General features: G+C 41.4%; 1 protein-coding gene across 1 annotated transcript; it reads left to right on the top strand.

Moving 5' to 3' along the window:
* The first annotated feature begins 23,791 nt into the window (after positions 1-23,791).
* Positions 23,792-25,350, top strand: LOC114170325. The gene is made up of 5 exons (XM_028055805.1): positions 23,792-24,205; positions 24,413-24,513; positions 24,594-24,851; positions 24,931-25,177; positions 25,336-25,350. The coding sequence occupies exons 1-5, from the start codon at positions 23,792-23,794 to the stop codon at positions 25,348-25,350; spliced, it is 1,035 nt and encodes a 344-aa protein (XP_027911606.1).
* The last annotated feature ends 338 nt before the right edge of the window (positions 25,351-25,688 follow it).

The following is a 25,688-nucleotide window of genomic DNA, read 5'->3' as shown; positions in this document are numbered from 1 at the left end:
TTAACTGATAGTGATTTACATGGATATCAAAGTGATAAAATAAGTTTAATATCATAGATGTAGTAGATCCTTCCAACAGTGTCATGAAAATTAAAATTAACAACAGAAACAGTAAAGTTAAAAATAAATAGCCTAAAAATTGAAGACATTAAACAGTCATGAGTTACGTAAGTGATATATTATCCAGAACAGAGGATTGAACTTTGGAGCTCTCCCCAACCTCAAAACATGGAATGTTGGTGGATGGAGGAACCATCCTCTGCAGTATATCCTCCACATTAGTAGTGTTAGTAGGCTGCACGTTGGGCTGCAAATTGGGTCCCATATTTGTGTTGTCATTTGTGTTCGGATTGGAATTTATACTGGTCTGGGCATTGGCTTCCACATTTTGTTTAACAACATAGTTAAGTCGCACCACAGGCATAAAAGTTTTAACTTCTTCTTCAGTTGAATGAGTTATGTCATACTTGAAAACCTATTAATGTCATAAATGATTATATTGTGTGACTTGAAGACATGGTATGAATTAAAAAAACATATATTTGTTTCAAGATTAGTTATTTGCCTTGACAGTGTTCCTAAGTGTGATATTGAGGTACCCAAAAGGTCTGAATATAGCAACCTATTCAATCAAAATTCATAAATTTTTATGAGTAACTGTACATGAAAAGGAAAAACAATAAAGAGACATAATTTCATAGTTTACTTATTTCTTTCAACAATAATACATAGCCAACACCAATGTCACTACCGCCAAGGGAAGTATTCGGTTTAGGCCGGCGACCTTAATACACTTAACAAAATTAAAGCCCCCTCATATTCAATGAGTCCACAATAATCGACCTAAGGGCTTGGGTTAGGGCCTAGGCCCACTTACAGCCCAATCTAGGGCCCAAGCTAGGGCTCGGCCCATGGCATAACCAAACATAATTAATGCTCTATAAATACACATGGACCCTAGTAATTAAAGGTACGCATTCATTACTCCATTAATCACCTGATTTGACTTTTTCAGAGTTTTGGCTGACTTCAGCTTCAGAGTCCCTTCTGCAGGTAACCCCTCCTGAGTCCAAGCAGACATGTACCAATCGGGAAGAGGCCAACTGAGGAGATAGCAGACTGCATAGGTAAGGTGACACTTGTGCCTAACTTATCTTGTTAGTTCTCTGCAGGAACAATTGGCGCCCACCATGGGACACGAGACAACACCTTAGTACCCGTTTTTCTCTGAAGATGGTTTCAACCCGCAGTAGAGCTGGAGTTAACAAGTAGACAGATGCTGGTCCCTCAAGACCTGCTAACATCACCCCTGATCTGGTCGTCATCCTAAACGGCCTGGCCAAAATGTAACAAGAGCTGGCAGATCTGAAGAAACGCAGTGCTGATGAGATGGAGGCGCTACGACAAGAGAATTCTCGCCTCAAGCGAAAGATCGAAGCCGATTCCACCCTGAAAGGAAAAGCCAAGGAGGCGTCTGAGGCTGCAAGGTCCCCGACCTTCCAGCCCACAGAAGAAGAAAGCGAATACAACCCCACCTGTAAGACCCGTAGAATTTAATTAATTAAATAAATAATTAATTAATAAATACGGGAGGAGAAATAATTATGGCATTAAATTATGGTTGGTATAACGTGGAAAAGTGCTAGCTCATGTGGTGGAGAGTACTTAGTTGTGTGAAAGGACTTGGGTTCGAGTCCTATGTATGATACTTTTTGTATTATTGTTATTATTTCAATCTATGAAAGCATGTTTTGTTATGATATGATGCTTGAATTGTGTTGGTTAGCACGAAACATGATTGGGTGAAGTGGTTATGCACTTGAGTGGTAACAAAGGGGTCATGGGTTCAAACCTTGGAAATTCTAAATGGAACGTATGCTTATTTTATTTTTTTGCTAATGGTGACTTAAATGGAATTGGAAAGGTTAACAGAAACCATGGGAAATCAGTATGGCCAAGGAGGGGGCTGCACTCACCATTCATGATGAGAGATGAATGGTTATTAAAAGTAAATGAGCTTAATTTCGTTTTAATGCCTTGGGTAACCTAAAATACTAGTTTAAAAGGCAAAAGTTAGAGTTTAGGCAAGGTTTTGGCAAGGCTGAACTTAGACTTAGAAAAACAGAGACAAGGGTGAGTGAGAGGGGTCTGACGTGAGGGAGTTTGGAGGCAGAATCGAGAGAATCCGAGGTTGGCTATTGGTGATCAAGGGAGAGCTTCATCAAGTGTTCGAATTTAAGCTAAAGGATCCAGGTTAGGGGAGCTGGTCTCGATTTTATTATTCGTAATTATAATTGCATGATTAGCATGATATTTGGATGTGTGATTCTGTTAAATTTTGCGTTTTTCTGGTTTTTGGGAAATTTTCCAGAAACCTCCTGGCGGACTACACATAGTCGCCAGGCGGCTCATGTTACATTAGCGGGTTTCTGGGTTACCACGAGGGACCGCCTGGCGGTGACACCCTCTATCGCCAGGCAACGCAAACTGATAACGATTTCTGGGTTTTTCCTGATGAACTGCTTGGCGGTGATGAATACCCGCCAGGCGACGCGAGTGGAATGGGCTCGGTTTTGGTGTCCGGTGTGTTCTGGAGTGATTCTGATTGGGAGAAAATGTAGTTCCAACAAACGAACGATAAATTGAGTCATTATATTGTAAGAATCCATAAGGGTAGAATGTCAATATGATAAAGTGCTATGAAATCTTGTTTGATCAAACACTGTGATATTCTGTGGTATGATTGAACGCAGAGTGTTATGAATTGCCGTAGAAACTGATGATTTATGGGACTAGATTTTGGATTACTCTGAATGTGGTTGGAACTGAATGGAGAATGAAGAGAATTAGTAAAGTAGGGTAATTGGCAGGGACTCAGGTTCTGGAAAAGAACCTGGAGTGGGCAGATGGAGTGTACCGCCTGGCGGCACGCACCTTGCCGCCAGGCATTGACGTGGAAGTTACCACACTGCATTGACAAGAAGAGTGCAGAGGGGTTGGAAAATTGGTCTGGGAAGAATTAGTTCATTAAGAGGAAATTGGGGTCGAGAAACTAAGAGGTCGTGAGTTGTTTTATTACATTGCGGTCAAGTATGTTGGGATAGGTCATATGAATAATTGAGCACAAGAGTTGTCAATAACCAGAAGAAGACTTAAGTCTGGGTTAATCAGATGGTTTGATTATTGATAGGTGAGTGGATTGGGATAGCGAGTATGAGAATTTAAAGTGTTAGGGGCATGGGAGGAAGCGTTGGTTTAGCATATACACAAGCCTTGAAGAAAGAACCTGTGAGCAAGCTACCAAGTAGTAAACTGTTAGAGCTTAGAGTATTGAACAGAATACTTAAGTTGACATCAACCACTCTGTTAAGTCTAGGGTTTCAGGCACGACTCATAATAACGTTTTAGAATAGGGATTGTGGGATTGAGGACATAGATGGTTGGAGTACATTGTTACTGACTGAATTATTGAGACACAATATGGTAAGGTAATATGGTAAGCTTTACATTTAGTGCCAGAAACTCATTGGTATTGAGATAAATCTGAGATAGAGAACCTAAACCAGTAGGGATCACTGTACTGATACGGCGCCTGGCAGGAGGTAACGACTCCGTCAGGCGGTAGAGGAGAAATCAGAGAGAGTCTGATGGTGCAGCGCCCGGCGGTCGGTCCTGTGGCGCCAGGCGATAACGGTACAAACAGTGAGCCATGTTACATAGGCGCCTGGCGGTCAGAATAATACCGCCAGGCAGTACCTACAGCGAAGGAAATTTTGTGGCGCTGTGAGCCTAGCGGCGGCACCCGCCAGGCGGTCTGGGAGCTGGCAGTGCCTGGCGGTACGTGTCCCACGCCAGGCGATTGATACTACTGCAGCTTGAGTTTTATTTATGAATTTATGATCCAGAGTGCGTCTAGTGATGCTTTAAGGGTGAGATTGCTGGTGTTCTTGGAGTTGTGGCTCGGGATAGGGGTTAAGCACGTGGTATTCCTTGAGTTGTGGCTCGGAATAACATCTCTTGAGTTGTGGCTTGGGATGGCGGATGAACACGAGGAACCCTGGAGTTGTGGCTCGGGTTGGCGAGTGTTGCCGGGGTGAGTGTGCTGGTTGTGGCCAGTACGGATGGGTCCAGAGAGATTGCCCTCCTCAGTTGTTGGCTGACGAGTTTGGTAGTCTTGGGACGATGCGGACTTTGTTCGTATATGGGAACTCTACCTGGCGTTGCGGTGTATGATCCGTAGCATGTTTTCCCGCATGTGCTCTATCGGTTGTGGCCGATAGGTATGGCAGCAAGTCACCTTGAAGTAATCCTTAGACGTTGTAGAACATGAATAATCTGATTGGGGTCAGATGGTAGGAATTAAAGAACTGGACAATGTGATATGTTTATGTTATGTACGATATCTTGTGTTTATATGCTTATGTTTCTGCAACTCTATACATGTGATTTAATTGTTAAGCTCACCCTATCTGCGTGTGTGTGGCGATGATCGTGTACGCGGTACACGGGAGCAGATTCTGTTGATGCAGGTGGCTCAGGTGACGCTTAGCCGCGGAGAGGGGTTAGATGTGGAAAAAATGCTTATGTATCTTTATTGCCTTTGAAAACAGTTGTAAACCCTGATGGGTAATTTTATGACGTTATTGTTTTGGTATTCATAGACTTTATTTGATGGTTTAATAAAGTTTTAAATTTTTCCGCCGTTTTGGGAAAATGAGGTATTATTCTAAGCACGTGGTTTTAATTTATTTCTTTTATTTATTTACAAATCAGTAATATCCTGGCGGGATGTTACACCACCCCTCACACCTTCACCACCACCCAACAAACACCCATTCCCTCCACCCATCCCACTCACTTCCCCTCCACCCAATCGGGGCACACCGCAGCCCCTACCCCTACTGCTACCCTCCCCACCACCCAGATCCCCTACAACATACCCACCACCCTACACACTACCTATGTCCCACCTTACAACCCACACTACCTTCCGGCAACCCACATCCCCCCTCACAACTTCACCTCCACCTTTCCCACTCTTGTCCACCATCCCATTCCCCTTCATCCGCTACCACCCCAACAACCCAAACGTCGCCACACCTTCACCGACTTCATCGCCAACACCCCCCTTCCAACCCAATGGGAATCCTTCACACTAGACCGCTACACCGGTGAAACCGACCCTGACGAACATCTTAAAGTCTACATCACCCATGTCACCTTGTACACGTCCCAAGACGCAGTCTTTTGCAAAGCCTTCCCCACCACCCTCAAGGGCCCCGCTCTAGAATGGTTCACAACCCTTCCACCCTACTCCATCGACAGCTTTGACGCTCTCTCCCATATGTTCTCAACCCATTTCTCTGGCAGCCGACCACATCAAATCTCTACAATCTCCCTCCTAGGCATCAGGCAAGAACAAGGCGAACCACTCAGAGCATTGATCGATCATTTTAGCAAGGCAGCCCTTCGTACCCCACACCTCAACCATGAAATGATCCTCCATTGTATGGCACTCACCCTACAACCCGACCCTTCGGCAACAATGTCTACCTCCACCTACCTGCCTCTATGCACGTGCTCAAGTTACGTGCGGCCGACTATGTTCGCATGGAGGAAATGCAGACCCTCCACACTAAATTCTGCAATGACTATGCAACCACCTCCGCCAACCCCACCCCACAACCCCCCTGCCCCGATACCCGCCCACGCGAGCCCCGCCAACCCCGTTTTACCAGATATGCCCCCTTACTGTAGCCCGATCCCGCCTCCTTGATGAGGCCCTGCAAGCTGACCTCATTCCGCCACCACACAAGACAACCACTCCCCCTAATGTTGATATGACCAAATATTGCAGCTACCACCGCAACCATGGCCACACTACAGAAGACTGCAAAGCACTCCAGGATAAAATAGAAGAACTGGTCCATGCTGGTCACTTTCGCTGCTTCATCCGCAGAGATGATCATCCCTCTCGATCTCGTCACCCCCCTCGATCTGACCACAGGTGCCCTCCACACAACTCTCACCACGACAGACGCCCCGCCCAACCCACTAACCAGGATCCCCAACCGGCTCGCACCGACATCATCCCCGCCGATCCTCCCCTACGTGGCACTATCAACACCATCTTTGGTGGCTTCGCTAGTGGAGGATCCACTTCTTCTGCCAGAAAGAAACACCTCCACCATATTCAATCCATCAACCACATTACCCATTCCCATCACAAACGCCGCATGCCTCCCATCATCTTCACAGACGACGACTTTCAAGGCCTCAACCACCAACAAGACGACCCCATGGTCATCATTGTTGAAATCAAAAACTACACCGTTAAGAAAGTCCTTGTTGACCAGGGCAGCTCTATCGACATCCTCTACTGGGCCACATATAAAAAACTCCAACTCCCAAACACTGCCATGGTTCCATATGACGAACCAATCTATGGCTTCTTTGGCGAACAAGTTTCCACCCGCGGCTATATTAACCTTCACACCGTGTTTCACGATGGAACCCAAACCCACATCTTATAATGTCCTCCTTGATCGTCCTTCACTCAACACCCTCGACATTGTCGTCTCCACCCTTCATCTGGCCATCAAGTTCCCTTCCCCTTCTGGCGACATCCTCACCATCCATTGGGACCAACGCCTGGCACACGAATGCTACATGGCCAACCTACGCCCACAACTCCCAATCCAGCAAACCAACCACATTGAGCGACCACCTGGTTCCGGCATCGCTCTGTCGGGCGAAGATCTAGACCCCAGAGTGGGCCGGGATGTTCGTCTCGAACCTGTCGAAGAAACCTCCCCTCTAGAACTTCCAAATGGTCACTCCATCAACTTAGGCACCGGTTTGAACTCTGACGAGCGTGCAATCATCACACCTATCCTGGTCAGCAACACAAACATTTTTGCTTGGTCAGTCGCTGACTTACCTGGGGTAGACCCTCTAGTAGCATCCCACAAGCTATCCATCTACAGAGAAGCCCGTTACATCTCCCAAAAAAAACGCAAACTCGGCGAAGAACGACGCCTAACAGCTAAGGCCGAGGTCGATAAGTTACTAAGCGCAGGATTCATCGAAGAAGCTCAATACACCACTTGGCTTTCTAATGTAGTCCTGGTGAAGAAAGCCAATGGCAAATGGCGGATGTGTGTAGACTACACAGATCTAAAAAAGGCCTGTCATCGAGATGCCTACCCATTACCCAATATCGACCGACTTGTTGATGGCGCGGCAATGAATAAAGTACTTAGTTTCTTGGATGCATATTCTGGATACAACCAAATCCCTATGGCCGCATCTGACATGAACAAGACCGCCTTCATCATGGATGAAGCCAACTACTTTTACAGAGTTATGCCCTTGGGTCTTAAAAACACTGGAGCAACCTACCAACGGCTGATGGATAAAGTTTTCAGCCATCAGATGGGACAATGTGTCAAAGTATACATTGACGACATGGTTGTCAAGTCTCCAAGCCACCACCAACATGCCCAAGACCTCTCAGCGGTCTTCTCCGCATTACGCCAATACAACCTTCCCCTCAACCCCGACAAGTGTGTATTCGACGTCAACCGCGGTAAATTTCTCGGATTCATGTTAACCCAGTGCGGTATATAGGTCAATCCTGAAAAGTGCAATGCAATTATCGAAATGTATAGTGCCACCACCATCAAAGAGGTTCAACGCCTCATAGGCCACCTTACAGCCATTTCCCGCTTCCTGACCAAATTGTCTGAACAAACCCAACCGATAGTCCAACTCCTCAAGAAATCCACCCGGTTCACGTGGACGGACGACTGTGAACAAATCTTTCAAAAACTCAAAACCACCCTCACCTCACCACCTATCCTCCACAAGTCGGACACTCGTCAACCCCTGCTAGTATACATCACAGCCACCGACCACACCGTCAGCGCCGCACTTGTCCAAGATATAGAGGGCACGCAGCATCCTGTCTACTTCATTAGCAGAACGCTGCAAGATCCTAAAACCAGGTATCAAATGGTGGAAAAGTTGGCCCTGTCCTTAGTCCATGCAGCTCGCCGCCTACGCCCATACTTCCAAAACCACAACATCACCGTCAAAACCGATTACCCAATCCAAAAGATATTGCAAAAACCAGACCTAGCAGGACGGATGTCATCCTGGGCCGTCGAGCCCAATGCCTCATTAAAGCCCAATGCCTCTTAGATTTTGTTAATGACCTCTAGCAAACACCCACAGAGGACCAATGGACGCTTCATGTAGATGGTACCTCAAATCTGAAAGGTGTCGGTGCTGGTATCGTATTAGAAGGGCACAACGATATACTTATTGAAAAATCCCTCCATTTCGCCTTCAAAACATCCAACAATCAAGCCGAGTACGAAGCCATCCTCGCCGGCCTTTCCCTTGCCCGCGAAGTTGGCTTCAAAACCCTAACGTGCAAAACCGACTCCAAGCTTACTATGGGCCACTTAAATGATGAATTCCAGATTAAGGACCCTATCCTCTTGCAATATTACCATCTGGTTCGCGCGGTCATCCAATCCGCTTTTGAACAAGTCCGCATAGAACACATTCCCAGGACCGACAACATCAGAGCCGACATCCTATCCCAATTAGCCAACACCAAATTAAAAAGCCGCCACCGATCCCTATTACAGCAAACATTATCTACACCTTCCATCACATATACCTGCCACAACCTAACCCACTCCCCAGCCGACAATACCACCCCCCAAACCCACAACTTGACCACCCCCTATAGCCAATATCTCCAAACCAGCAACCCCCCACAAGACGCTGACAAAACTTGGCTGGTTAAGGTCGCCAGATATACCATGATAGGCGATGACCTCTACAAACGCGGGTACGACAACCGCTTCTCAAATGTGTCACTATAGAACAAGCGCAATATATCATTAAAGAGTTACACGAAGGCATTTGCGGCTACCATTCCGACGCACGTACTATGGCCACTAGAATCCTTCGTGCCGGTTACTTCTGGCCGACTATAGAAGTAGACTGCCAAGACTACGTCAGAAAATGCAAACCATGCCAAAAACATGGCAACCTCATCCACCAGAATAAAGAACAACTTCATTCCATACTATCCCCATGGCCCTTTGCTAAGTGGGGAATGGATATCCTCGGCCCCTTCTCCCCCAGCAAGGGGCAGATGAAATTCCTGATAGTAGCAGTTGATTATTTCACCAAATCGATAGAAGCTAAACCACTGACCACTATCACAGCCCAGCAGGTTTAGCAGTTCATCTGGAAAGATATTATATGTAGATATGGTGTTCCACATACTATCATCACCGATAATGGCCGACAATTTATAGATAAGGAGCTAGCCAAATTCTACACTAGTCTGGGCATCAAACACATAACAAGTTATGTAGAGCACCCGCAAACAAATGGACAGGCATAGGCAGCCAACAAAGTTATGCTAGTAGAACTACGCAAAAGGTTAGATAGTGCCAAAGGGCGATGGCCCGAGGAACTAGTAGAAGTGTTATGGGCTTATAGGTGCACCCCTCAGTCATCAACAAACGAGTCCCTATTCAGCCTAGTTTACGGTGCTGATGCCATGATACCGGTCGAAATTGGCGAACCATCCCTGCGCCGACAACTATACGACCTAACCCGTAACCATCAAAACATGGCCACTCATCTCGACCTCCTACCCGAACTCAGAGAAAAAGCCTAGATACGTAACTTAGCCGCCAAACAAAGAGCTGCCAGAAAGTACAACGCAAACCTATGTCCACGATCATTCGTAAGCGGAGACTTAGTATGGAGAATGGCCAGCAGTGCAAGAAAGAAGGATGGCAAGTTCTCCGCCAATTGGGACGGCCCATACCGCATATGTGAAGACGTAGGAGGAGGAGCATATCGCCTGGAGCATTTATCTGGGGAGGAAATACCCAATACATGGAATGTGTCCCACCTCAAGTTTTACTTTAGTTAAACATGTATTGTATCACATCAAAAAACTTGTAACCCTGGGTGTACCCTTTTTCCTCACCTGGTCTTTTTTCCCTAAGTAGGGTTTTGGCCAGGGAGGTTTTAACGAGGCACCCCAGATTCAATGAATAATACAAAGGGTTCCCAACTTTACGACTACTCTTTTTTAACTTCTCATATTCGTTTAAGTTCCCCACCCTTACCACAAGTAAGTGGCCTGGGTCGAACATCCTTAACTCGTTGGTTAATTCGTTTAAATTCCCCACCCTTACCACAAGTAAGCGGCCTGGGTCGAACACCCTTAACTCGTTGGTTAATTCGTTGAAGTTCCCCACCCTTACCACAAGTAAGCGGCCTGGGTCGAACACCCTTAACTCGTTGGTTAATTCGTTTAAGTTTCCCACCCTTACCACAAGTAAGCGGTCTGGGTCGAACACCCTTAACATACAATTGATTTCGCCAAACATAACATACACCACAAATCATCAAACATCCGACATACACAATAACAAACAAAGCATTAATCACATTAAACATAAACACAAAATAAATGTACCACGCATCACGAACATAATGTACCGGTTATTACAAACATAGGCTCAATAATAGTTTCAAATCATTAAAAAAATCAAAGTCCTATCCTGCTGAATCATGGCCCCCTCTACGGCATCCTCCGCCTCCTTCTCTTCTTCGACCGTCTCCTTCTCCGCTTCCTCATTCGAACTGCTCTCATCCTCGTTAATAAGCTTCCCATCAACAACATCCTTGTTCACATCAAATTTTGAATCAGCGGCGTCAACATCCTAGTGAAAAAAGGCTGCTTGCCGCAATCCCTTCTGAAAGCCATTAATATGCTCTTGGATGATGCAACCCTTCAAGTCATCAAGTTCACCAACAACACCATCATATTTTTCTTTCAACTCGTCATAGTCTGCCTCTAAATCTTCTATCTTCTTGTTAAGTTTTCCCTCCGAGTCCAAACAACGGACTTCCATGTTCCCAGCATTTTTCTCTCCACCTCCCAACTCTCCCTTTCCTTCTTCCAAACGGCCCTCTCCTCCTCAAACTTATCGACCTTTCCATGCAACTCGTCCACTTTTTCCCTACCTCCCTCCTTTACTTCTCGTCGATACAGAGACCCAACACGACGGCTCAATATCAACGCCTTACTTCCAAACTCAACCATCGTCCTCACAAGATGATCCGCCTCCATACCGTCAATGGAGTTGATGATGGTATCTGAAAGGTTGATCGCAATATCTTTTCTAACAAATATCTCCAGCAACTCAATCAAGCCAAACTCTGGCCCCTTCGTCCTACTAACCGACCCCACCCCGAGCAATGCCGCCCTCACCTTCTTTACATCCTTCCCCTTGCCGGGTCAAGGCGGCAACTCGACCTTCCTCTTGGTCCCGTCGTGCATGTGCACCTCGACCAACGATTCCTGCAGGTTGGGAACATCAGTATTCCTGGCTGCCTTGGCCTTTGCAGCCATTTCTTTCCTCAATGTCTGGAAAAGCACCAAATTCTTCTTTCTGGATTGCGCCATGTGCCCTACAATAACATATCGAAACCCGGTTAAGTCAACTTAGAATCATTAACACAGTTTAAGTAATAAACAGATACCTTCAATATCAATAATCGGGTGCACCGAATTATAAACTCTAACTAAATTAAATGACTTTTACCACTAAATTTTAATATAAATATCAAATACTTAATTTTTGTAAAAATTTTATACTCAATTACTTTTAATTTTATAAAAAATGGATTTTAATTATTAAAAAAAATTAGGTCAAGAGTGAAACAGACACACATAAGTAGGTACTAAATTTAAACAAAAAGACATATATGAGGACTAAATCGAAATACACACAATGACATCTGATAGTGACACTGACACGTGGCATTGCAATGCCACGTGGCACACACAGGGACCTGACATGTGGCATTTTTATTTTTTTTTTCAAAAAATTTAAAAAAAAATTAAAAAAAAACCACAAACTGACACGTGGCACGTTGACTAACGACGTTAGTCAACTCCGTCTGAAAGGGACCTAATTGAAGCACTTTTTCAAAAGTTGGGATGCAATTTACATTTTTTTAAAAGCGGGTACCAGATTGACACACCTATACCAAAGTGGGTACCATCCGAGTAATTAAACCTTTTTTTCATCAGCAAAGTATATATATATATATATATATATATATATATATATATATATATATATATATATATATATATATATATATATATAAGAGCACTTGGGGTGCTCTAACCCATATACAAAATTATGTATAATGTTTCCCAAACAGATTGTCTCATGATATAAGATAATACCTTAAATTGCAATCCAAGAACTCCTTTTCTATATATTTTAATCCTGACAATGATATTCATAATTTTTCATATGATATTAATTACAAAAGTTATGTACCTACATACATAATGTGCTTACTTCATTGTTCATTGTTTAGTGTTATGTCCATGCAGTACTTATGTCTAATAAGGTTTCATCAATACCATGTAACCGAACATGGCCTTGGAAATTTTAATTTCTTGCACAAAATATTTGCACTTCAAACCTCCTTCCTATGATATTCTACTTAATCACTATATATTTGATTGCTTTTAGTTCTCAAAGTTTTTGACCGGATTTTCCTCTAAGGTTTTGACTAGATTTTCCTCCAAGTTAACTCCTACTAAAAAATCACACATCTGCCATACTTTAGTCGCTATCCTGCTTCCAAAAAAATAAATGACTGTTGTTTCCTCACTCTCCACACACATAACACAAATCATTTTCTAACTTACAACCCATATGTTTTACTTATTCCTTAGTAGGTAATTTATTTAGCATAACTATAAGACCCGAGAAATTTAAATGATTAATTAAATAATTATTTAATAAATGCGGGTAGTAGGAGCCTTTAAGGCAATTAATGTGGATTGCTATGACGTGGAAAAGTGCTAGTTCAAGTGGTCGAGAGTACTTTATTGTGTGAAAGGACTTGGGTTCAAGTCCTATGTATGTCGTTTGTGTGTTATTTAATTATTATTGTTTTTAATAATAATATGCTAGAACATGTTGAGGGATAATATAATCATAGAATTATATTAATCATCACAAAACATGAATTGGTTAAATGGTTGTGCTTTGATTTGATAAATTGGTTTGATGTGGGTTATGAAAGTTAAGAGTTTGTTGAGGATTGAGTGAGGAAAAGAGCTACAAAGAGATAGAATCAAAGGAGGATTATTGGTGATCATAGGGGAACTCACAACAATTCCAAAATAAGCTAAGGAAACCAGGTTAGGGGACCTAGAAACGCTACTTATGTGTTTTAAGTTTAATTGCGTGATGAATATATTGTATACTTATAAATTCATGCCTGTTATGTTGAATTTCTGAGTTCTGGAAAATTTCCAAGAACCGCCTGGCGGGCATTCAAAGCCGCTAGGCGGCCTATGCCATTTTCATGTTATTTTTGGGTTCCAAAGGTGGAACCGCCTGGCGGCACGGGCTTGGCCGCCAGGCGACACATAGCTATGTACCCAGTTTCTGGGTTTTGTGAAGAGCCTGGCGGTGATGAACACCTGCCAGGCGACACGAACCAATTTTGGTTCGATTTTGATGTTCGGGGTGATTTAGGGTGACTCTAATCAGAGGGAAAGCCCATTTTAATTGTTAAAGGATGATTTGATGTTAAACGACATTTAGATTCATGTAGTTGGAGGTGTAAATGAATGGAACAGTGGGAAGATGATGTTAGGGTTGGAAATTGGGTTCTTGATTTCCTAAGGAAATTGGTGGTTCAAGTGTATTGGGAAGAGAAAATGAATGGTTTGGGATGGGAATCCCTATAACTATAAGTGAATTTGAGTGAGGTTTTGGTGAAATCTGCAATGGAGGAAGACCAAGGAGTGTTGGGGGCTTCATAGGTGCAAAGGAAGGATTTCTGGGTTCCTGGAACAGCAGGAACCGCCTAGCGGTAGCTCAGTCCCGCCAGGCGCCACATCCTTACTTCTGGGCGCTAGGCGCCACCATTTTTCTAGTTTGCGCAGTTTTCGTAAAACGGCATTTCCCAGTTCGTTAACCGTCCGATAACATGTGGTTCTTCATTTTCAATGGTGGAGATTGGATTTGGAGGTCAGTAGCTAGAGATATACATTACTTAATATTGCTGATTTTGGAGTTTGTAAAATACATGAATAAGCTTTTGATAAGTTCAAGCAACTTCTAATGAAGCATAACTAGGTTATGTGGTAAGTCTCTATCAATTTGAATGTTCCTTTGGGTTAGTCACATGTGGAGAATTGGTTTGGTGAAGGCATGGGTGTCAATATTAAATTGCATTGGTACATAAGATCATGTGCTTAAAATTGTTAGAGTGTTGCTGCTTATATTTTATTTGAGCATGCTTGGGATGGTCTATATGACTAGGGGATGAATGCACATGTGAGATGCTATAAGGCCTAGAACATTATAGATGGCAATGTTTTTCATTAGGGGTACTCTAGAATGAGAGCAAATGAGAGCAACCTGTGTGAAGTATGCTTGAACCTGAACTAAAGCCAGTAATGTGCAAGTACTGGTGTAGCGACTAGCAGTACGTGTCCCCCGCCAGGCAATCTGGAAGCGGTAGCGACTGGCGGTATGTGTCCCCCGCCAGGCAATCTGGAAGCGGCAGCACCTAGTGGTACGTGTCCCCCGCCAAGCGATTTTGCTGTAGCAGATTTGTGTTATGCTTGCTATGATGTGCGTGATCTACAAGGCTTCTAGGATATCTTAAAGATCGACTTGCTGGTGTTCCTTGAGTTGAGCTCGGGATAGGGGTTAAGCATGTGGCATCCCTCGAGTTGAGCTCGGAATGGCATCCCTCGAGTTGAGCTCGGGATGGCGGATGAACACGAGGAACCCTTGAGTTGAGCTCGGGTTGGCGAGTGTTGCCGGTGTGAGTGTGCTGGTTGTGGCCAGTACGGATGGGTCCAGATAGATTGCCCTCCTTAGTAGTTGACTGACGAGTTTGGTAGTCTTGGGACGTTACGAATTATGTTCGTATATGGGAACTCCACCTGGCGTTACGGTGTATGATCCGTAGCATGGTTACCTGCACGTGCTCTATCGGTTGTGGCTGATAGGTATGGCAGCAAGACACCTTGAGGTACTCACTAGAAGATGTAGAACACGAATAACATGGTGGTGGCCATGTGATGTGATATCAAAGGATGGAATTCATTTGGTGTGATTGTGTGATTGGTATATTTGTGCCATATATATATATATATATATATATATATATATATATATATATTTATTTATTTATTTTGTTAGCTCACCCTATCTGCTTGTGTTTGGCGATGATCGTGTACGCGGTACACGGGAGTAGATGATGTTGTAGGTGGATCTGGTGAGGCTTAGCAGCGGAGCGGGGAAAACTCATGGAACAGTTTTATAGAGTTTTATCATTTATGGTTTTGGAATAAAGATGTAATCTATTATGAGATTGTTTTGGTATTTTATTGAATTTTGAGAAGATTTGAACTTAGAGTTATCTTTATTATGAAATAAATTTCTTGAAATTCCCGTGTTTTTGGGAAATGGATTTATAATAAATGTGATTTTATTTTCTTATTTTATATTATATTTTAAACCTGTAATATCCGGTCGGGATGTTACAATAACCCTCCATACTAAACATTGGGTTATGTTAATTCGTAATCCACTATTTTCCTTACGTTGACACAACTTTGTCCATTGAACCCAGGTTATCTTTTTAACCTCATTTCCCCATCCCCACAGAAATTTTCGTTGTATTGTGATGATCTGTTGACTCATACAAGATGACATCTTAAATAATGACATGTTATATAGAGGTAATGCTGTAATTAAAGCCTTAATCAATCACACTCTTCCTGCAAAAGATAGTTGTCTTCCTCCCCACTTTGTAAGTCTATTTTTTATTTTATCAATGACTGGTTTCCAAAAATTTTATCCCCTTGGGTTTCCTCCCATATTCATTCTTAAGTATTTAAATGATATTCTCATTATTTCGTAGTTGAGAATCAGTGAATATCTCCTTAGTTCACTTTCTTCTATACCCATTCCACCAATTTTGCTCTTATGGAAGTTCACTGCTTAATGCTAGTTCAAAACATCTAAAAATACTTTTAACCACCATTATGTTTTTTATTATCTACCTTACAAGTAAACAATATATCATCTACAAATTGTAACATACTTACTGTAATATCATTTTTTCCAATTTTAACTCCTTCTAAAAGTTGTCTTTTAACAACTTGTCTAACCATCCAACTAGGCCTTCAACAACTACTATAAATAAAGAGGGTGCTAAAGGATCTCCTTGTCTAAGACCTCTTATTGGTTTGAATTATTGAGTTGGGCTACCATTGACTAGGATTAGACATCCCTTCATCCACCTAATCCATTTCCCATAAAATCTCAATCTATGTAACATATAACATAAGAATTCCAATCTAACTGAATTATACGCTTTCTAAAAGTCTACTTTCACTATTGCACATTTCTTCCTTTTCCATCTTGCCTCCTCCACCACTTCATTTGCCACAAGAACACTATCCAATAACCCTCTACCCTTGATGAATGTCGATTGAGTAGTCTTTATTATGTTAGGGAGTATACTTTTCAGCTTATTAAACCAAAGTTTGGATATAATTAATATATGCATCCTACTAGAGAAATTGGTCTATATTCATCTAGGTTTATAGGGTTGTCAATTTTGGGTATATGATATAAATGTTCCATTGCAACCTCTAGACATTATATCTCTTTGTAAAATCCTTCACAACTTGTATCAATTCCTTTTTTAATATCTCTCAATGTTGTTTTATGAATTCAAAATTAAAGTTGTCTAGCCCTAGACTTTTGGTGCTCTTACATTGCCAAACAACAACTTTTATTTTCTCCTAATCAATATTATCTAGCCTAATGCCATTAGTTGTTTCTTCTTTCAATCTTTTCTTAAAGAAATCCTTATTTTCTCCTTTAACAACATTTGGATGCTCACACCAAATCCCTAAAATGTTCACTCCTTTAATTTCATCTTTTGCTCTTTTCCACTCCAAGATTGAGATAAAGTATCTTCAATTTACATCTCCTTTTTCTATCCATTTTACCCTTAATTTTTGTTTTATCATTGCTTCATGTCTATGATTACTCAATTCAAGTTGACTAGATAGCTCCCTTCTCTTCGCCTTGTTATTATATAGTTGATTTATTCTAGTTGACTTATTCTCCTAATTATGTTCTGCCTTTTGGTTTCTAAGTGCCCAAAAACTTCCTTAATCCAGATTTTAAGATCGTATTTCAGTGCTTTTAATTTTTCTTTTAAGACCCACGTTCCTTGCCCATTAATTGTATGAATTTTCCAAGATCTTTCCACTTCCGTTTTGAATCCATTAGCCTCTTGCCATATATCAAGTGTCCTAAATGGTTTGGGGCCCCAATCTATATTTTTTGTCTTTACTATTAATGCACAATGGTAAAAAATAACTCCATCTAAAATTTATTGCTTACAGCCTTTCCACTTATTCATCCATTCTTTAGTTACTAGAACTCTATCCAACCTACATTTTCCAAATCCATTTACTCTATACCAAGTATATTTTTCCCAATCATTGGTATGTCATCCATCTCCAGGTTTTCCATGAATTTATTAAACCCATTTATCTCTTTTATGTTATTCCCCCTCTTTTTATGCCTCTTCTCTCCTCAATATTCCTAACAACATTGAAGTCTCCTAAAACACACCATAGTTTACATAGACTATTTTCTTATATTCACTATTTCCTTCCACATCTCGTTTTTTTTTTCTCAGTTGGTATGGTAAGTACACATTCATAATCGTAATTGGCACATCTTCCCTTTTACTTTTTCCATACACAACCAAGAAACCCCTACTACTAATATATCTTTCACATATGAAACTATTCTTATGACACATGATTATTCTTCCCCCAGCCTAGTTTTCTACAGTATTTATCCATTATATTTCTCTATCTCCCCATATAGCTTAACACTCTTCATTCCTTATTGATTCGAATTTTGTTTCTTGTAAGCACGACATTTTTATACCCTCCTTATATATTTGTTCCTTTAAATAACTCATTTTATCGATTGTAACATCCCATCAGGATATTACGAATTTTTAATAAAATAAAGAAATTAATATAACAGCTTCATTTAATAATACCTCATTTCCCAAAATGCGGGAAATTTAAAACATTTTATTACTCCCAATAAAAATCCAAAATCCATAGTTTATAAAACTGAACATAATATAAAAACCTCTCATAAGAGTTTACAACGTATTTCAAATCAAAATAATACAAAACTCCAAGGCTTTCCTCGCTCCATGGCTAAGTCTCACCAGAACCACCTGCAATAACATCATCTGCTCACGTATATCGAGTACACGATCATCACCAAACACAAGGAGATAGGGTGAGCTTAACAGAATAAACATATAATTGTATATTCACATACATAAAATACTCATGTATATAACATAGCATTCACATCAGGGAAAATTTCCTTTCTTTAATTCCATACCACATGGCCACAACCATGTAAATCGTGTTCTACGTCTTCTAGTGATTACTTCAAGATGACTTGCTGCCATACCTATCAGCCACAACCCATAGAGCACGTGCGAGAAACCATTGTTATGGATCATACACTATAATGCCAAGTGGAGTTCCCAAATATGAACATAGTTCGCAACGTCCCAAGACTACCAAACTCGTCAACTACTACTAAGGAGGGCAGTCTATTTGGACCCATCCGTACTGGCCACAACCAGCACACTCCCACCGGCAACACTCGTCAACTCAAGCTCAACTCAAGGGTTCCTCGTGTTCATCCGCTATCCCGAGCTCAACTCGATGCCATTCTGAGCTCAACTCGAGCAATGTCACATTCTTAACCCCTATCCCGAGCTCAACTCAAGGGATACGTTCCGAGCTCAACTAAAGGAACACCACCAACCCACCTTTGAAGCATCACCAAAAGCCTTGTAGATCACGCATGCAGAATCCAGCCAACCTAGTTGCAGCAGCAAAATCGCCTGGCGGGGGACACATACTGCCAGGCGCTGCTGCTTTTAGACCGCCTGGCGGGTGACGCGTACCGCCAGACGCGTAGCGCCTCTGATTAATCTTCGCTGCAAATACCGCCTGGCATAAAGACCCTCACTGCCAGGCACACACGATCCAGTAGCTCCCTGTTGGGAAGCTATCGCTTGGCGGAACCACTCACATCGCCAAGCGCACGCGATCCAAGTGCTCTCTATTTTCACATCTATCGCCTGGCGGATTCACTCTGTCGCCAAGCACTGTATCAGTACAACAAAGCCTTCTGATTTACATTCTCCACTTTGATTATCCAGTGTTAATATACTCTAACACCCATTATAAAACTCACAAAGGGTATTACATCATTTCTTATGAGTTTAGCTGGTTACTAATGTATCTTGGGTTCCCAATTGCAGCATTCCCGTTCTTAGACTTCATTAAGTTCAACGCTTGGAATTCCAAATCTGCAAAAATTAATCCTAATACCAGTTAGGGTGTGTCATCAATTACTCCAAGTAGTACATATGTCTCTCACTTAGACTTGCTCCCACTTTTCCCTATTCATAGCTTAAGTACATACCAAAACCAATTCACCATCTTATACTCGTATCTCAACTAAACTCGTGCATTCACTTTGGCATTCAAACAAGGCCCATCAGGATCCTACATTTTAATTAAACCAGATTATGCATCACACCAGTGTCTCAACAACTATTATGTGCTATTAATCCATATACTTACTCAACATAACCTATCTAAAATTTAAGTGGGATTCAATTCATAATCTCATGATCTAGTGATCCCATGTTCCATCATAATGAACCTATTCTCACCAAAAAGATCCTCAAACCCTCAATTCCCTCTCAGCCATGTAGTATTACAACCTCTGCGCTGACGCTTAGCGGCAAGCCCCGTGCCGCCAGGCGGTGCATACCATCTAGGCATTTCCAGATTTTTCCCAGCACCCGTGACCCCAACCTTTGACCATTCTCCTTTCCTTGCAGTTTCTATCAATCTCCACCTAAATTCATTCACATTCAGAATAATCCATAACCTAATCACATTGATCAGTAATTTCCAATGCCAATTCACAATATTCATTCTCGAATCATAAAAAAAACACCCCAACATTCAACCTTAAAGGGTATTCATAGCAATTTATCAAAATGAACCTCCAACCATATAAATTTTACAATATAACACATCACATCATCAATAATCAAGTAGGACTTCATTTTCCCCCGATCAAAATCACCCAGAACACACAAAACATCAAAACCGAGTCAATTCAACTCGCATCGCCTGACGAGTGTTCATCACCGCCAGGCAGTTCATCAACAAAACCCAAAAACTGGGTTGCAGGTTTGTGTCATTTGGCTGTACAGGGAATCACCGTCAGGCGGTTCCTTAAAGGAACCCAGAAACTCCCAAAGCCAAGATGCGCCGCCAAGCGGTTTCTGGAAATTTCCCAAAACCACGAAATTTAACAAAAAAATAGGGGTTCATGCATAATCATCATATAATTACTATACAATTCATGTTACAACGTAAAACTAGCGTGTAAAGCTCCCCTAACCTGGTTTCCTTTGCTTAAAACTTTGACACTTGGAAAATTCTCCCTTGATCACTAAAGACCCTCTTTGGTTCTTCTCAATTCATCCCCGAAAGCTTCACTCAATCCTCACCACTCTCGAATTTTCATGCTCTCTTCTGCAACCACAATGGCAGCCCACCAAAACCCTTTCTCTTACCTCTAATTAGACTTTTAATGTGGTCTTAATGTGGTTTAATTGAATAAAAAAGAAAATAGCATTAATCAAATGTTAATTACCATTCAATGGGCTAATGCATTTTGTTTTTCAACCACCCTTGGCTGCCATGTCTGCTAGGGTTTCCTTTAACCCTTCAAATTCAAGCCAAAACAAAAATAGCAAAAATAAAGTTTAATTTGGATTCTCCAAGGCTTGAACCCATTCAACCAATTCATGTTTCGTGTTGACTAATATAATTCAATGATTATATTATCCCTCAACATGATCAATTATATATTAAAAATAATAACAAATAAATAACACACAATTGACATACATAGGATTTGAACCCAAGTCCTCTCACACAATCAAAGTACTCTTAACCACTTGAGTTGGTACTTTTCCACGTCATATCCATCAACATTTAATGCTATAAAGGCTCTCACTACCTGCATTTATTAATTATTTATTTAATTAATTAAATTTCCTAGGTCTTACATTGATCCCACTAATTCCCTTATATTTAGACTTAGTATCTTCATTTGTCACTTTTTCCCTCATATCCCTCTATTTTTCCAAATCACTATTCCTATTTTTCTGATTCTTATATCGTCTCTTCCTCACCAGAATTAGTTATTCCTATTTCTTTACCTATTTGGCAAATTTGTGTTGCCTATGTATTGCCATTCTTTAGAAAAAAAAATGGTATAATTATTCGCAACGTACCCAGTTTCGTTCCAATGTGTCTAAATGGTACCCGCTTTTAATTTTGCATCTATTTAGTACCCAAATTAGTTTATTTGCATCAATTTGGTCCCTTTTAGTTGACTCCGTTAAATGACTTAACGTCTGACCATGTTGACTACTTAAGTGGGAAAAAAAAGATTATGTGGCATTATCAGGTGTGTGATGTGGAACAGTGGTTAGAAAAATGAAATTGAAAATTAAAAGGGGACGTGATTTGGGAACGAATCAGAAGAGTGTGTTCGAGTGAGAGGCAACGTGGTGAACTTAGGGTTCAAATCGAATTGGTTCCTTCGAGCGTTGTAGAGGAAATTGAAGCTGAAATTGACATCAAAGTGGCAAGTATTTTGGATTCTAGGTGCGCGAATCATGTTAATTTGTGTTTCATTGAATTAATTGTTTTTGAAATGGTGGGGTTTAGGGTTTGGTTTATTTAATTGTTTTATGCGGTGCTGTTTCAATTTTTTATTGTCTGTTTGACGGTGGTTGTCCTTTTTTATGATTCCGTTGACGGTGGTGGTCCATGAAGTGTGTTTGTGGGCACAAGCAGTGGTCCCCCATTATGCTTTTGTCTATTTTCACGCTTTTGTCTATTTTAATGATTTTGTCGGTCTTATAGTGGTATGAAATTGTAATTTGTGTTGCTTTGTTTGGGTCAAATGGGATTTCACAAGGTAGTATTTATATGTTAGTGTTGGTATGGACGACCATTTCGAAGTTGTTTTTCATCATGGTGGGAGGTTTGAGAGCAATGGGTCACTGCAATATGTTGGACAATTAAGTACTTTGGCATGTGACCCAGATAGATGGAGCTATTTCGAGATTTTGGGTATTCTGAAGGAGATGGGTTATGCAAATGTGAAGGAGATGTGGTATGCAGTGGGTGGAAGATCTGTTTTGGAGGGTAGATTGGAGTTGTTGTTTAATGACCGAGGGGCATGTCATATGGTGAATATTGCCACTCTTAATGGTCAAGTACATCTGTATGTGGTTCACAAAGTAGATGAAGCTGAGGTAGTGAATCTGTTAGAATATCATCCTGTTGTGGAAGAGGGTGATATGAGGGAGGGTGTCCAGGTTCAAAATGAGGATGATGGAGGAGAGGTTGATGAGGGCGTACAGGTTCAAAGTGAAGAGGATGGAGGTCAGGTTGATGTGCCTGTAGAAGTTGTAATTGAGGAACATGGAGGTGAGGTTCATGTACCTATAGAAATTGTAATTGATGAACATGGAGGTGAGGTTCATGTGCAGGTGGATGTTGAAAATGATGGAGGTGTTCAGAATGAAGTAGAAAAAGATAGAGGTGAGGTTGGTGGGTAGGTGGAAGTTGAAAATGATGAAGGTGTTCAGAATGAAGTAGAAAAAGATGGAGGTGAGGTTGGTGGGCAGGTGGAAGTTGAAAATGATGGAGGTGTTCAGAATGAATTAGACAAAGATGGAGGTGAGGTTGGTGGGCAGGTGGAAGTTGAACATGATGGAGGTGTTCAAAATGAAGACAAAGATGGAGGTGAAGAAGATGTAGATAAGGATGATGTAAGTAGCTGTAGTGATTCCATAGGGGATAATTTTGTTGAAGAGGATCTACTGGATGTCAGTATCCATACTTATGAAGATGAAGATGATTCTTGGGACGGTGATGGTCGTGGTTCAGTCGATTTTGGTGGAGTTAGTGGTCAAAATAATCATGCAGCTGATAGAGGCTTATTTGACACTGACTGGGCATCTGAAACTTTGAATAGTGTTGAGTACAGTGACTGTTCTGGAGATGACAGAGATAGTTATGGAAACTTTGGGATTTTTTCAATGCCCAAAAGTATGGAAGGCTACAAATGGGAGGTGGGGACATACTTCACAGAAAAAGAGGAGTTTGTGGAAGCAATAAGAACTTATGGTGTGCACAATGGAAGGAAATTAAAAATATTTAGAAATGACAAACGAAGGATCTGTGTGAAGTGTCTTGGAGCAAAAGGAACTTGTAAGTGGTATGCTTATTATGCATACAAGGCTGCTCAAAGTACTTGGCAGTTAAGGCGAATTATAAATGAACATACCTGCAGCAGGGAGTTCAATATCAGGATGATAACATCTAAATGGTTAAGTCAGAGATTAGAAAAACATAAGAGATAATCCTGATATTAAACTTACAAATATTAAAAACAGAGTTGGAAGAAAATGGAATATTGGAATCTCCAGGGCAACTGCCCATAGAGCAAAAAAAATGGCATACAAGAATGTGGAAGGGTCATTTAGGGAACAATATAAAATTGTTTATGACTATGCCCAAGAACTGTTAAGGTCTAATCCAGGATCTACTGTGAAAGTCAGTGTAGATGATAACGATGGACAGAAAACTTTCAAAAGACTATATGTGTGTTTAAAGGCTTGTAAGGACAACTTTGTTAGTTGTAGGCCTATCATTGGGTTAGATGGATGTTTCCTAAAAGGAAAATATGGTGGGGAATTACTATTAGTTGTGGCAAGAGATGGTAATGACCAAATGGTTCCTTTGGCGTATTGTGTTGTTGAAGTCGAGAATAAAGAAACGTGGAGTTGGTTTTTAGAGCTCTTGGTGGATGATCTTGGTGGGGTTGAAGTCTGCAGGGGAATTACCTTCATGTCCGATCAACAGAAAGTAAGCATTTGTATAACCATTTATATTACTGTCTTCATATATAATTTGTGTAACATTTCATAATTTGTTTTGATATTTTTACAAGGACTGCTTCCAGCATTACAAGAATTAATACTTAATGTTGAACAAAGGTTTTGTGTAAGGCACATATATGCAAATTTCCGCAAGAAATTTCCTGGCAAAAACTTGAAAAGATTGTTATGGAAGGCAGCTGCAGCAACTCACCCTCAAGCATGGGAGGCCACAATGAGAGACATGAAAGACTTGAATGAAGATGCCTTTAAACATCTTATTGCCATTCCTCTAAGGCAAGTCATACAGTATTATTGAACAATATTAAGTCATACAGTATTGAATTTTATGTACTCATTTTGCTTTGGTGTGACAGATTTTGGTCTAGGTCCAGGTTCACAGGGCAGGCAGTATGTGACACACTAGTGAACAATATGAGCGAGGCATTTAACAGTACCATCATCAATACAAGAAGTAAGCCAATCATCACCATGATGGAAGATATTAGGATTTATCTTATGAAGAGATGGGCCAAAAATAGAGTCAGCATAAAAAAGGTTGAAGGTTCCATCTGCCCCAAGATAAAAAATAGACTGGATAACGAATTACAGAAGACAAAGTATTGGATGCCTTGGTTAGTTATGTTTCCATACAATATGATGTTGTTTAATGTGTAAATTTCGGATTTTAACTGTTATATTTTCTTTTGGTAGTTGGGCTGGAGAGAAATTGTTCGAGGTGAACCACGTGTCCATGATTGGTGACAAGTTTGTGGTGAACCTAGACAAATTGGAGTGTACATGTAGAAAATGGACAATCACAGGAATACCCTGCTGCCACTCACTGACTGCTATGAGGTTCCTCAATATCAATATAGAACAGCATATACCTCACTGGTTTTTGACATCAACATATGAGGAAACATATATTCCACTGATATATCCAATCAAGGGACCTAAGGTTTGGGAGATGAATTCAGATATTGATGTTCTGCCCCCACCAAAGAGGATATTGCCAGGGAGACCTAAAAAAAAGAGAAGACTTGAGAGTTGGGAATTGCGCAAGGATTCTACACAACTGAGACAGGGTGGGACTAGAAAAAGGTGTGGGATATGCAGGCAAATAGGTCATAGAAGAAATGGGTGTCCCCACGCCCCAAAGGAGCCACCAACTCAACCACCAACTAATCCCCAAACTCAGTCACCAACTGGACCAGTCAGCAATCCCAGCCACCAACACAAGGACCTGAAACAGAACAACCAATTCAGCAATCACAGCCACCAACACAAGGACCTGAAACAGAACAACCAATTCAGCAATCACAGCCAACACAAGGACCTGGAACAGAACAACCAATTCAGCAATCACAGCCAACACAAGGACCTGGAACGCAAGACCCAATCCAGTCCACAGTTGAACCACCAAATGAGACTCCATTTCTGCCACAAACAGAAGCTCGAGCTGAAACACA

The sequence above is a fragment of the Vigna unguiculata genome, chromosome 11 (assembly GCF_004118075.2).
Source record: "Vigna unguiculata cultivar IT97K-499-35 chromosome 11, ASM411807v1, whole genome shotgun sequence".
NCBI classification, from domain to species: domain Eukaryota; kingdom Viridiplantae; phylum Streptophyta; class Magnoliopsida; order Fabales; family Fabaceae; genus Vigna; species Vigna unguiculata.
Note: the sequence above shows the minus strand (reverse complement) of the source record. Positions and strands in the feature narration are given on the sequence as shown.